Consider the following 15,322-nt stretch of genomic DNA (forward strand, 5'->3'; position numbering starts at 1 on the left):
TATTTTGTTTGTTGCACAAGAGGTGGTTTTTCCCTCTTAAAAAAGCTTGCTTATTTTGAAAGAAAAAAATAACACGCTTAAAAAAAATACTGACAGATAATCAGAAGAATTGCTATTCCATTTTTTGCTCTAACAGGAAAATAGTTTCCATCTGAAACAAAAGGCTGTAGAACAAAAACATTTGAGTATTGAGCAGACAGACACGATTCGCAATATCATCTATGATGAAACTCAATTTTCTGGCTTTAATTTTTTGCTGGCAAAAAAAATTATTCAGAACTCCAACCTGACTACAAGACTTTTACACCAAACAGCATTCAGCACAGCAACCCCAGTCAGAACTACAGAAAGCAGTAGAGGCATGGAGATAAAAAACAATATGCATGCAATCAACTTATCTGGGCCACTCAGAAGTTCAAATCTTTATTGCTTCTCTAACCTCAAGGAGCCTATCAGGATCATCATGTGCCGTGAAACTGACCAGTCCCATAAGATAAAGCAGGGTTTGGCTGGGTCAATACTTAGGCCACACATGGACAGAAGGATACCACCTGAAGTTGTGCTAGTGGCACCCTTCTCTGATGTCAGAAAACAACCAACACCCAGCATGGTAACAGGACTTTGTGATGCTGCTGGTGCCATCTTCACAGAACCAAGGGGTTGAACACTTTTAATGATCAGAGAGAACCAATGGCCAGTTTTTGTAGCAACAGTGATTTTAACCCCAGTGGTCCTTGCCAAACTCCGCTATGTGTAATTACATTATTCCTCAAATTCCTTCCACAATTTGAAATGGTTAGGCTATTCTTTACTTTCTGTTCTAAACTGTGGTAAGGTTGCTATGCCTTATTAAATTGCTACAGAAATGGCTGCATTTCAATGGTGACAGGAATGATAATACATATCCCTTACAAGGAAGTTGTGAGATTTAATGTTGGTAAATGCTATGAGGTCTTAAACAGCGCCATACAGATGCAAATTATTATAATCTTTGGGTTTTGTACAGCTTCTGATACTGAAAGAACAAAACAAAAGCTATTGCAATAGAGAGGCATTAAAAAACTAATTTCAGATTAAAATGTTCTATTGTATCAAAGAGACAGAATACGAAACTTCAGAATACTGTGAACACCAGGACCATCTTCAACTGTGATCAGATCTCACAAGTTAAGCAGGGGTATGTAACTGCAGGGACATCCACGGGGAAAAGCCTAGGACTGTTCCCCAAGGGTCAGTCCTAGGACCAATCCTATTCAACTTATTCATAAATGATCTGGAGAAAGGGATAAACAGTGAGGTGGCAAAGTTTGCAGATGATACTAAACTGCTCAAGACAGTCAAGACCAAAGCAGACTGTGAAGAACTTCAAAAAGATCTCACAAAACTAAGTGACTGAGCAACAACATGGCAAATGAAATTGCATGTGGATAAATGTAAAATAATGCACATTGGAAAAAATAACTCCAACTATACATACAATATGATGGGGGCTAATTTAGCTACAGCTAAACAGGAGAAAGATCTTGGAGTCATCGTGGACAGTTCTCTGAAGACGTCCACACAGTGTGCAGCGGCAGTCAAAAAAGCAAACGGGATGTTAGGAATCATTAAAAAAGGGATAGAGAATAAGAGAGAATATTTTATTGCCCTTATATAAATCCATGGTAAGCCCACATCTTGAACACTGCATACAGATGTGGTCCCCTCATCTCAAAAAAGATATACTGGCATTAGAAAAGGTTCAGAAAAGGTTCATAATTTAAAATGATTAGGGGTTTGGAACGGGTCCCATATGAGGAGAGATTAAAGAGGCTAGGACTTTTCAGCTTGGAAAAGAAGAGACTAAGGGGGGATATGACTGAAGTCTATAAAATCATGACTAACGTGGAGAAAGTAAATAAGGAAGTGTTATTTACTCCTTCTCATAACACAAGAACTAGGGGTCACCAAGTGAAATTAATAGGCAGCAGGTTTAAAACAAACAAAGGAAGCATTTTTTCACACAATGCACAGTCAACCTGTGGCTATAACAGGGTTCAAAAAAGAAACTAGATAAATTCATGGAGGATAGGTCCATCAATGGCTATTAGCTAGGATGGGCAGGGATGGTGTCCCTAACCTGTTTGCCAGAAACTGGGAATGGGTGACAGGGGATGGATCACTTGATGATTACCTGTTCTGTTCATTCCCTCTGGGGCACCTGGCATCGGCCACCGCTGGAAGACAGGAGACTGGGCTAGATGGATCTTTGGTCTGACCCAGTATGGCCATTACTATGTTCTTAGATCCTGGCCAAATTGTTCTACCTTAACATAACCTATTACCTCAGCTACTTTATTCTTCAGTTCCTGTCCAAGATCATATGTAAGGTTACTACTGCTGGTGATATACTGGTTGCTGCACCAAACTCCAAAGATAACTAAGTTTCAGTGGGGAGAAAAAACAGACTCCTATGTATGTTTAAGTTTATAATTCTGTATAATACTGGCAGCTGCTTTACGTAGCATTCTTTGCAAACAATCACCAATAATCATTTGAACCTGAAATTCAGCTGTCTTCCTAGCAATAATGAAACTAGTCTGCATCCTCTTTGACATATTTCCCAAATTCAGAAGAAGCTGAGGGGATGGGGATTTTCCCCACTTTGCCATTTCTCTCATCCTCTTCATAGTTCATTATATATCTATTTGTTATCATCACTGTTTGCGTGCCTTTCTTCTTTTAGACTGTCTCAAGCTTTTCCTATTTGCCATTTTATAAAGTCACCGTTTGCACCATGGAGAGTCTGAATCGATTGCTCTGCAAAGTTGTACTACACTTAAGCTTACAAAAAGATTTTAAAAATTTGACCTAAAAGCAAAACATCTTAAGATCTAGTTCTACCTTCAGGTACAAAAAGTTTTCAATCATATTTGTGTCTTTTCAGCATAACATTTATCATGAGTTCAAAGAGGACAATAAGTTGGATGCATAGAAATCTTTACCTTGAAATCTTTCAATTGTAACTGAAATACAAAAAAACAGATGTTTTACTTGAAAAAAACAGACTAGAAAGCTGAAACCAAAAGTAATATTTGGATTCATGAACTGTTTGGAATACATACCTATATAGTGTTAATTAACTTTTGCTGAAAGAAAGATCTTCGTTCTTTGCTTTAAAAATCTGATTCCTCCCCCCCCTTTTGTATCTTTATGTTTTTCCAAAAAAGGCTATTCAAGAATATCCTGGTTGTTTTGCAACATTTTTTTCTAAGGCACATTTCAGAATTCCTCACAAGAATTCATTACTGTCCACTCAGCAGCAACACACGTACATTAAATAAGGTTGCAGAATGTTCAGTTTAAAAGACCGGTATTTCCAGTCAATACTTGCAATATAAATATTTACTTGAATTTAAAAGGGACAAGTGAACTAGATACTGAGTAGTTCACATCCAAGGGAATCAGCTACATAAGTTACTTTAGAAAAGAAAATCATTAATTACAAACCCAAATTCGTTACCAAATTCAGCATTAACATTCTATTTTAATCAAAACCCAATTTCTTTGTTAAGTTTTAACAATTTAACAGAATAAAAAACATATACATACTAAAACCAGAAGCACTGAAGCCCATTAAAAAAAAGGTATTTAAAATACACTTGTATTCCCACAAGTACAGAAGCTTCTCTTGATTGTCCTCAACCCCATTTACTCCTCTTTAAAACAAGGAAGTAGTTGTGCACCTGGAAATCTTTGGGAACTTTTACCAAATTCTGTGGAAGCTTTTCCCAGGTTTTGCAAACTTTTCTGGTAACACTGTTTAGGCAAATTTAAATTATGAAAACCATGCTGAATTATTTTGCAAATATTTGAAATTAAAATGACATTCCCCAGGGTTTTGTTTTGTTTTTTTTAATTACTTCTAACATCCTTTCCTTTACTCCCCAAGGTCTTCTCCTAGAATGATCTTCTCCTTTCCCCATACTCCCAAACTCCTTGAAGATTTTTTTAAACATTGAAAGGGTCTTTAGGCTTCAGAATTGAGACCCCAGTTAGATAAATGAAAGCAGTTAACACCTCGCAGACCTATTCCTCAGTCTCTGGTAAGACCATGTTGCACCAACTCACATTCAGAGTGATATCTTTGAAACCACACAGACTGCTTTTTAAAAGAACGATTGGGGGGCGGGGGAAGAGACAATATGAAAATCTATCCTAAAATTGTGCTATTATAGAAATTGCTGTGTGTGTTTCTAGTGGCCTAGTTATGAGGTGTTAATGAAATATTTTTTTTATTTCTCTGCCAAATATAGTATTTAAAAAATCAGTGCAAACAGACCTAAGAGCCTTAATATTGATGTAAAGAACATTTGTGTGCCTATACAGTCATAAGAGCAACAGGCTAGCCAGTATTAATATTTCTAATCTTTTAAAACCCACAGATCAGGAATCATACCGGAGCACAACATGCACAAATCATCTAATGCATAGTAAAAACTATTGAATAAGATAAGATGTAACCGTATGTTGGATACAAGTATTTTACACAGTAATCTTTGAAAAACACTCACCTTCATATGAGTGCATTCCATGTTACACAGAGAACACATATGTGGAAATATCCTTGGAGATGTAGCATAGTAGTCATTCATCATAGATGGAGTCGGCAGTCTCTTTACCTTCTGAGTAGCAGCCTGTGAAAACACTGGAAGCCAAGAGGCTTTCACAATTCCAAAAGGAGACTTAATAGGAGCTTCAACTTGTGTCTGGAAGTTCTTCTGACCTGAGCCAATCTGTGCATTAGATTGATTAGTCCCAGATTCATGCTGAATCCTTTCATGATGTCTTACAGCTGCAAGAAGTTCAGCTGAAAAGGGTGGATGGCTGATAGGTGGCATCACAGGTTGGGCCATAGGTGGCTGGGTCAAAGACTGCTGGACAATAGGTGTCATCACAGATTGGGGCATAGGCGGCATCCCAGGTGGCATCATAGGTGGCATCCCAGGCTGGCTCATAGGTGGCATCATAGGTGGCATCCCAGGCTGGCTCATAGGTGGCATCATAGGTGGCATCCCAGGCTGGCTCATAGGTTTTACCATTGGGAGTCCTGTAGGTGTCATACATAACCCTGGCACCTTGCCTGCAGCATCAACTGGAAAAAATGACTGTGTATTGGATGAATCACTATGGAAACCCATCTGTTTCATTAATTCCTCAACTGGAAACATCGGGTTACACGTTACATTGGATGGTGGAACTGAAATAGTTTGCTGCGGTTGAAATTCTTTTCTGTTCTCTTCAGCTGGTTCTTCAGGATTGTACACACGCACCTCAAGAGGATCTTCAGTGTATCCATATCTGCTTGTGTGCCCATAATCAATCACTTTGCTCTTAACAGTTGAACCACCAGTTCCACCAACAGTTTCTTTTTCTCTGCTCTGAGAATGTAAATTGGGTAACTGATGACCCATTTTACGCATTCGTATATCCCTCAAAATTAGTGGCATGTTTTCAGGTGTTAACTGGTCATCTGGGTAGCGACTGAGTTCCTCCAGATCTTCATTAGATAATCCAAAACTTGCTAAAATACTTGATGCACTCTCTGTTGTATAACGGCTCTGGACATTTGTATTCTGCTCTGTGATCCGGGTTGACGCGGGATGCTTTCGGCTTGTGTTTCCAGTTGGACATGGATTGTTATCCCAACGTGAAGTACGAACCTTTTCCTTTTGCTCTTCCTGTAAGTTTGCCATCTCCTTTGCTTGCCTTGGATCGGTTCTGTGTTGAGTTACCTGAACATTAGTTCTTCGTGATCCTGTCCGCTGTAAATTTTCATGTCCTCCAAATCTTTGTGAAATTCCTTGAGGTGTTCCAGGTGCAGGCTTTCTTTGAAGACCTGCTATGCCACCTCCCCTAAAAGCTCCTGGAGGTTTTGAGCCAGATGGGTTAGGTGCTCTTGGCCTCTGATGCAAGTTTCCTCTAGGACTAAACATGGCGATTTTCAGGAATGCCTGATTTAACAAAGCATAAGGTGGTGTTGAACTGTTTGAGGCAGCTGATGTCAACTGCTGAAGAGCCAACTGCGTCTTAATTTGAGCAAGCTGTAAAGGAGGAGGGCCCAACAGAAGTGGACTTACAATGCCAAGGTTCAGGGAATTCACAAGTGGTGCGAAACTTTCCAAGAATAATACAAAGCTGAAAGTTAAAACACAAATATTATATTATTTTCTTTTCAACTACTTTGTGCAGTGGATTCCACAATGCAAGCAAAACATTTTTTAAAAGTCATGAAGCAGTATTTTAATGTCATAGTTTAAAATATATATATATATATACACACACACACACACACACACATTAGAATGTAGAGTTTTGTGAACAAAAAAGTCAGATCTCTTGCTGTAAGAATTCTCATCTAATCCACTGGGCAACTTGTAGTTAAGTGTATTTTGCCAAACACCCATGATTATTATGTTTTAGATGAGACAGAAAGACATCCAGCTGTTGTCCTCTCCTCAGCAGCATCTTCTGAGCAATGAGTTTTAGATCTTCAGAGAAACCTCTTCAAAGCCACTGTAAATTACTTCACAAAATAGTATGAGCAAATTTTAAAATCCTTTACAAAGCACAGGAAAAAATGTTACATCCAAATATATTGTTAAGAAAATAATTAAAAAACTACTGGAAAGAAACATAATTATAAATGAGAACCTTATTTATGTAGGGTACTCTTTTTTTAAAAAAAAAAGGGTGGGGGGATCAATTTACCCAGGAAGTTTATAATGCTCTTATCTGGAAGTAGTTACACAGGTTTTCAATGTGAATACCAGTGTAACTGTTCCCATGATTAAGGTACTATACCAAAACCCCATTTAAGGGATGTGACAAGTGAGTATTTTTATTCTGTGGTCAGAAAAATTCCATTTTTCACATATTACAGGTAAGAACCTGTACTGATTGTGTACCTGTACAAATAAAGACCATCTCACTCATCTCAAAGCTGAAGTTACTTAAGGCAAGAGCAAAAAATTAGAAAGACAATGGACTCTTCTTTCTGAAGAGCAAGTTTTTCAATCTCAGATGAAGGCACAGACAAGTGAATCCTTCAAGATGACAGAGGCACCTATGAATAAGGATAGAGTACAGTCAAAGGTTGCCCAAACTAACAAAAAATTAATAGCGGCAACTTGGCTCACATTCTTGGGGATAAGGAGTTACAAAATTTGGGAGGTCTTTTGAAGCCTTGGGCCTGAATTGCACAGTTCTGCCTGTACTTACAAGTACATCAGTTACTATGTCGTAAAGAAGCTAGATCAGACTTCAACTTCCTTAAACTAGTTGATCTGTTAGTTTCATTTTTTCTGCTGTAGTTTGGGCTTCAGCCTGAGGTTTTATAGCATAAATCTCATTGAGAATCCTTCTAAATCACAGCCTGTAACTTCCTTTCCAGTCATTCTTAACTTTGCAAACCAAGCTTCTTTAACAGAGTTGAAGTACTTGCCTCACCACAGCTAAATCCATAGCTGGTTTGAAGTTTAAAAGCATCCTGTTTGAGTTGAACAAAACAAAAACATTTCTCTAAAAGGGAAGTGCCTCTCCTTCATGCTTGCAATTTAAAAATGGCGGTGCTGATTTAGTTCCTTGGGAAATTTCAGCTCAAAAGGCAAATGTTTGACAAAGCTATGAATGGAAATATCAGAGGGGTAAAGAACAGAGTGGGGCTTTCAAGAGGTTTTTTCCCCAAGTGCTTTCAGTAGTTTTGATGTCAGCCAGGCAAAGGAAACAAAGAGCTCATCTTTAGGATCTAAAAGAATGAGCTAGCAACCAGGAGCGGCTAACAGGAGAGTTTTGTGAGGGAGTTCTCCAGGTGAAGGAGGAGCAATTAGGTTACACTTTGGGTAAGTTTGTCATCTGTAGTGACTGTATTATTGGTGTGCATACTGCCTGACTGAAATACACTGTGTAGTCTGTTTGGGGAACTGTGTTTGTGTTGAGACTAGCCTAGCGGCCTGATAGGCATGGCTGAGAACTTCTTGACAAGGCTTTGATCCCCAAGCCCTTTAGCACCCATCAACCCTTAACCAGGGGGCGAAGCTAGTCAGGAAGACCAGGGCTTTAAAAAGCCCCCTCCTAAGCACCAGAGGAGCTAGGGAAAAGGACTGGCTAATAGGGAAGGCTTGGGAGGGAGTTCTCCAGAGGGAGTGTGGGGGGGAGGGCTAGATACACTTAACATTCCTTAAACTTCTTTAAACTTAAAGCCAAAAACTCCCGATAAAAACAAAAGAGCAAATGAACGAGCTTCAGAAGTAAAAAGAGAACGTAGGCAGAAGTCTAGCAACAGAGTGGGGGCTATCCAGTTTATTGCAGCATGTCCCTATGGGCAGGTGGTGTATGTGTGCATTTGGTGCAAGGAGCTCCTGGCCCTCAGAGACCATGTACAAGATTTGGAGACCAGAGTGGCTGAACTGGGAAGAATGAGGGAGGCTATGCCTCACCAAACAGCGAGACGTGGCCTGACTCCGGCCTTCTATCCAGCCCCCCGGAACCCTCACCCGCATCCAACCCTCCTTGCTCCCCACCCGACTGCCCCCCCAGACGCCCGTCTCCTATCCATGTCTGAACATGCAGGATCTTCAGGTTGGTAAACTTTTATTTCATACTTCTTTCTTAAGGACTGCCCGTCTTCCTTCTGGACTATTCTTGAATTTTCATGTTTGAGCAAAAAATATAGTTGTTAACTCTTGTGGTACTGTCATTTTAGATGCAGTTGTGATAAAAAATGAACAGCTGAAATAGGCAGATCTTCCTTTTAGAGTTTCACCTTTTAAGTAGTACTCAGTGTCAGTGAATGCAATGAGTAGCACTAAATGAGCAGTATGGTAATAATTAAATAACTGCATTGACTTATTTTGTTTAGGAGAATCCATCCTCAACATACAGGATTCTGAAGACTATCCACCTTCAAGATGACCATCATTTTCTATAGTTTCAGAGCCATCTGCCAATGATAGTGTTTCAGTCACATCATGTATGTCACATAGCCACAGTATATCACCTGTAGCAAAAAGAAAAAAAAAACTCCATCATCCAGAAACAAGCACAGATAAGTTTGTGATAAGAACCAGCAGATTACAAAAAGAGGTAATTGCCCTGTTTGTTTATGCAACAAACTCTCCTTTCCCTATGACTGAGAACCCACACTTCATTAACATGGTTCAGTCATTAAGACAAGAATACAGTCCACCCAACAGAGCAGATGTCGCAGGCAAATTGCTGGATAAGGTGTGTGAAAGAGAAATTGAGTAGTGTGCAAAAGTCCAGAGGGTGAAATTGTTAAACTGAGTCTTGACTGGTGTAGCAGTGTTCACAATGATCCTGTTGTATGTGCTTGTGTGACAACAGAAGGAGAATGTCTTCCTTACAGAAACAATTGATACATCAGGAAATGCACACCAGCAGAATACTTACAAGTAGCAGCAGTAAAAGCTATAACAAACTGTGAAAAAAAATTCAAATGTCTAGTATGGATCTTGGGCACAGAAAATGCTGCAAACGTATCCAAGATGAGAAGAAATTTAGGAGAGAGTCCCAAGCTAACAACTTATGGGTACAGTGCTCATTTGCTGCACCTCTTAGCCAAAAACTTTAGTGTTCCAGAAATAAAAGCCAATGTTGAAATTGCAAAATACTTCCGTAACAGGTAAAGTGTGTACCTTTGACTAGTGATTTAAATCAATCTGATTTCAATCAAATCCACCCTGCTAATTATTAGTGATTACATCACAGGAGGCCCCCATTTTCCTGTATTCCAGGGAAGGAATTAAGTGACAAAATTAACCTAATTAATTCCCAGTTTGAAAGGAAACAAAACACAATGACAAGACATGTATTTCAGAAAGCTTGAATTCAGTGATTGCACCTAAGTAGCATATACATTGCTCAAAGTTAAATCTAGTCAAATATTGACAAACAAATATATTCTGATTATTGAACTGAATATATAAACTTAGCACTCCAAACTACCAACTGCCAGCAGATAATGTGAAGTTAACATTAGATACTTATGGGACATGAGATTGCTGAAAGTAACATTTAACAAAAAGTATCCATCCCCAGATGAGAAAGCATTTTAAGAAAGCACAGTAAACTAAAATTTCTGAAATATGACTAGAACTTGGTATGTAATTAGTAACATGCTACTAATTTGAAACCTTTTGAAAAAGTTGTCCCCCAACTGCTATTTGAGTTCAACATAGCAGGTTGTTACAGAACTGTACATTAGCACAAATCAATTAGCAAATAGCACTGAAAATGGGAAAAAAGCTTTACAGTATCCTTAAAACAATTTTTACTACTAGTATACAGACCTATTCCCTTTTTAAAGCCGTTGTTTCCCCTCTGTCAATGTTAAGAAAGGCCCGACTCCACTAACTGTTCCATGTGGGCAGACTTCTGTACCACTGAAGTCCATGGGTCACCGCATACATGCAAAGGTCTGCCCACATGGAACAACATGTAGGATCAGGGCCTAAATGAGCTGGAGAAAAAGCAATGGCAACACTAATGCTTCCCATCTTAAATCTCATGCTTTTAATTATTTTAAAAAACAAGACACCACCATTTCGCAGAGGAAGGTTTTAATTTGCTGGCACAGAGTGATAAAGATTTAGTATTAATCAAACTTCAATTCCCCTTAAACTTGAGATGGCCACAAAAACCTCAGAGATCTTGACCTTTTCACTTGCAGAAGAGCTCTGAACTTGACCAAATCTTTCAAGAGAGGACAGTTCTTTGAAAAAAGACACTGAACATAACCTTAAGTCAAGCAGACTGTAGGCCCCCATCAAGATACTCTGGAAATGAAGAACAGGGGAAGAGGAAGCCAGTAGTGTTGTATCCATCCACTAACCCCCTAATGCAGTAGTCCCCAAACTTTTTCTGACACCCGCTCCCACCAGTAATGGAATCTGTCCACGCCCCCTCAGAGGCCGGACCCAGGAGCCGAGGCTTGGGCGGGTGGTGCTCCCTCCCTGGGCCCTGCCTTGCCCCTCCCTCGAACGTTCCTCCACACCCCCTACCGTTTGAGGACCAATGCTAATTAAGACCAAGTCTGCCTCTTCCCCCCCTCCCCAACCAATGCAGGACTGTTCCCAGTTGGCTCTCGCAGACACATTTTTTAAAATACGAACAAACAGATTGGGAGTTTTGGGGAATGGTTTCTTCAAGAGGAAAAAATAATCTAACCCCTATAAATATGTCCCTTTAAGGCCCCACAGCAGGGGTAGGCAAATTTTTTGGCAGGAGGGCCACATCCGGGTATGGAAATTGTATGGCAGGCCATGAATGCACACGAAATTGGGGGTTGGGGGTGTGGGCGAGGGCTCTGGTTGTGGGTATGGGGTCTGGAGTGGGGACAAAAAATGATAAGTTCAGGGTACGGTAGGGGATTCCAGGCTGAGGCAGGAGATTGGGGTGCAGAGGTGGGGGGTGAGGGCTCCAGCTGCGGACTCTGGGATTGGGCTGAGGGGTTGGGGGTGCAGGAGGGTGCTCCAGGCTGGGAGTGAGGGGTTTGGAGGGCAGGAGGGGGATCGGGGTGGGGCAGGGGGTCGGGGGGGTCAGAGGTGCAGGCTCCGGGGGACGCTTATCTCAAGCAGCTCCTAGAAGCAGTGGCATGTCTGTCCGTCCGTCCGTCCCCCGGCTCCTAAATGGAGGCGTAGCCACCAGTCTGTCCACAGGTGCCATCTCTGCAGCTCCCACTAGCCGTGGTTCCCAGTTGCATGCGGAGCCCCTTTGGTTCCCCTATGCATAGGAGGGGGATGGGGGCTATGCCGCTACTTCCAGAAGCCACACGGAGCAGGGCAAACCCCAAACCCTGCTCCCCGGTGGGAGCTTGAGAGCTAGATTAAAATGTCTGGAGGGCCAGGTTCGGACCCTGGGCCTTAGTTTGCCCACTCCTGCCCCACAGCCAGGGTAGGTTGATTTGCATCAGCAATTTTAATCATGTTTTGCATTTGTACATTTTAGTTATTTTCCTAAAGGAAGGTTGATTCTCATTAGGTAGTAACCTTTATAATATGTTGATTGACAACTAAAAGAGTCTTTACACTAAACTTGGTGCTTCCTTTTGCTATCCAGGATACACTGTATCCATACATATTTATTTAGCTATTATATTCATTAACTTTACGAGATGAATTTTTTACTCGCAAATTATATCAAGCTATATTTAGATAAAAATTCAAATTAAATTAAAATGCAGAAAACCAGCATTTTTCTTTTATTCAATAAAATTACTTTAAATGTGCTGGATACATTAAAAAGTTGACCAAAACATTTTTTGCATTTAAAACGGATTATACAAACTAAGTATTATCTGTAGTTAGTGCACTGAACTGATTGCTTATGGTCACCACCTCCTTCAAGATTTTTAGAAAGAGTGCTTCTCCCAATGTTTGTTCTTAGCTTGGAAGAGGAAAAGAAGCTTCTCACCTTTTTGAACTCCCAGCTGGCTTCTTAATTTTGACTGACCTAGTCACTGAACTGAGGGAATTAACTGGAAGAAAATATTCTCTCTGCATCTACAGAAGAGGCTAGTGCTGCTAAAAGTGATTTAGATCTTCAACACACCGCACATACTGCTTCATGTTATTTTCTTGTATTTACATTTTCTGAATAAGTTTGACTACATTTAAGACTTAACATAGCTTATCTATTTCAAGTTAGTTTTAAATGTTTATTTTTTTAAAAAAATCTATATTTAAATTTAAAAAAAAAATCCGTTTTTAAATCACTGATTTTTTCCCCCACTCTGCCCACAGTAGATCTATGACCCAAGATTTTGAACCTCTAATCAAACAGAACATAAGTGCCCCCCCTAAAAAAAATAAAATAATTAAAAAAAAAAAGCAAACGCCCAACTGCAAGCACACCTGGAAGGAAACCTGAGTCTGTTAACCGCACAGCTGCCTCCTTGGAGCTACAAACGCCTTTGGACCAGGAAGGCGCCTTCCGTCCCGCACTGGGTGCGCTGCCCTACACGCGACTATTTACCGGTGCGCTCGGCGCTGTACCATACCCAGCCTGCTCGCCCTCGAAATCTGCACGGCGGGGGGCGGCGTTCAAGGCATTTCAGTCCCTGGCACCAAGCCCGACTCGCCCACTAACCCTTTCCCAGGGCCGGCGGCGCCCCCCGCCCCGCCAGCCGCGATCTCCTGGCCCAGCGCGGGGGGAGGGGTGGGATGGGGGCCTCCCGAGCCCCCTCGGCTCGCACGCCTGCCCCCGCCCGCACAGCACTGCGGGCGCGTGACCCTCCCCAGCAGCAGCGCCCCTAAAGCCGCCCCTCCCCCCAGCTCCTGGGCTCCTCGCCCCGCCCCTTCCCCGTAGCCCCGCGCCGCCATTTTGAGCCGCCGCGGCCCCTTCTGCGTCACACAGGAGCTCGGTGGAAACCGCCTTCCCCCTCCCCGCCGCCGGACTCCCCCCGCCCCCGGCCGCATCGTGCGGGCCCCATACCTCTCAGGGGGAACGGCGGAGCCGGGTCGCTCCCTGCTCCGCAGCGGCCTCTCGCTCGGGCGCTTTGGCCGATCAGCGCAGCCCAGCTCGGGCGCCCCTCCGTCAGGCAATGGCTGGCGTCACACCGCTGCGCACGCGCACAACTCAACGACCGGAGGGACGCGCGCGCGTGCATCCAGGAGTAACTCCCTGGCGGCCCGCGAGGGGGGTGATCGCGACGCAGCCGCAGAACACACCCCGCCGGGCGGCTGCGCCATGGACTGCCCAATGCGCTTGCGTCAAGTGGAACGGACAGGTGCGCACCCACGGGGGCTGACCTCGCGCTCGGGAGAGGCGGCTGCCGGCGCAGGCGCCCTAGCTTCCTAAGAGCTCCCCCATTACACAACCGTCCCTCGCGCCCGCTGGACCCTCCCCGCCTCCCTCTTCCCGCGCGTGCGCGCTCAGAGCCTGCGTGAGCGCAACCGTGGAGCTAACTGCGCAGGCGTGCCCCATCTCGCCGCAGGGCATGATGGAGCGCTGGCGACCACTATATAAGGGGACGGCAGGTGGCGTCTCCGGTTGCAGAGGGTTTTGTGGCGTCTGTTGGCGGTGGGTGTCTCTCTCTGATCGCTCCAGTCCCACTCAGGGGCCCCCTTGTAGGGGTGCCTTTGCTGCTGACCATCTATCTCCCTTCGGCCTAGAATAGGTCTCTTGCTGCCTGCTCCTTGCCCTCTGCTTACAACCCCACCTCTGTCACCCCTGCCCCAAGCCCCCCTGTCGTGCTGGAGCCTGGAAACCCTCCCGGCCTGGCATTCAGGAGCTGCTGCTTTGTGCCGAGCTAGCTGCCGGAGATGGTTTCTAGAGGCCCCTTGCCGGCACGCGCAGAGGTGAGGTTGTGTTCTCTTTTCTCCACCCCGGCATGGATTGCCGCGCTGGGGCGGAGAAAGAGTCTGTAGCGGTGCATGGAATTCTTCAATCCTAAATGCAGGACTCTGCACTTGTCTTTGTTGAACCTCATCAGATTTCTTTTGGCCCAATCCTCTAATTTGTCTAGGTCCCTCTGTATCCTATCCCTGCCCTCCAGCGTATCTACCTCTCCTCCCAGTTTAGTGTCATCTGCTCGGGGTGCAGTCCATGACACCCTGCAGATCATTAATGAAAATATTGAACAAAACTGGCCCCAGGACCGACCCTTGGGGCACTCCGCTTGATACTGGCTGCAAACACGGAGCTGTATCTCTCAAATCCTGGATTGAATTACCCCAAATCTGCACCACAAACTAGCCATGGGCCTCCTTCTAGGCCAGTCTGACATTGCTTGTTGATTTAGAGCACTTTTAAAAAAAAATTGGCTCTAAGTTGAAAGCCTTTATTGAGAGTGCATCTAGGGTGCCATCTCATAATGAGCCACAAGGAGAGATGGTACCAGCGCCTCTCACAAGCAACCTCTGCCCTACACTCTTACAGAGTTTCAACCATAGGTGAAAGCTGTCCTCCTCCTTGCATCCGATGGAGTGAGCTGTAGCTCACGAAAACTTATGCTCAAATAAATTGGTTAGTCTCTAAGGTGCCACAAGTACTCCTTTTCTTTTTCCGAACACAGACTAACACGGCTGCTACTCTGAAACCTCCTCCCTGTGTAACTGTTCCCAGGGCCAGGGGTCTGTGGTACCAGGCATGGCCTGCCTTCCCACTGGTGAATCCCACCATCAACCCAGAGAGCAGCTGGCATGACTGGCAAAGGGAAACAATATTCCCTGTGGCCACCACAGTGAATCCAACCCCATATCCTAATCTATATACCCAAAGAGGCTGAGCTAATTTAACCTTAACTCTGGACTATCCTGGTTTT

The 15,322-nt window shown here is 43.3% G+C and overlaps 1 protein-coding gene across 4 annotated transcripts in view; it reads right to left on the minus strand.

Moving 5' to 3' along the window:
• ZNF638 (zinc finger protein 638) overlaps positions 1-13,778 on the minus strand; it is a 74,023-nt gene extending 60,245 nt beyond the window's left edge. For 2 of the 4 annotated variants that reach the window (XM_077816063.1, XM_077816064.1), the window contains exons 1-3: positions 13,492-13,778; positions 8,921-9,037; positions 4,554-6,177 (exon numbers count right to left, since the gene is read on the minus strand). In XM_077816063.1, the coding sequence (XP_077672189.1) occupies positions 4,554-5,975 (1,422 nt within the window). In that variant the 5' untranslated portion in view covers positions 5,976-6,177; positions 8,921-9,037; positions 13,492-13,778. The remainder of the gene's footprint in view (positions 1-4,553; positions 6,178-8,920; positions 9,038-13,491) is intronic. The other 2 variants (XM_077816061.1, XM_077816062.1) reach the window with 2 other exon arrangements.
• Positions 13,779-15,322: the final 1,544 nt, after the last annotated feature.

Source organism: Eretmochelys imbricata, chromosome 4, assembly GCF_965152235.1.
Source record: "Eretmochelys imbricata isolate rEreImb1 chromosome 4, rEreImb1.hap1, whole genome shotgun sequence".
Lineage (NCBI taxonomy): Eukaryota > Metazoa > Chordata > Testudines > Cheloniidae > Eretmochelys > Eretmochelys imbricata.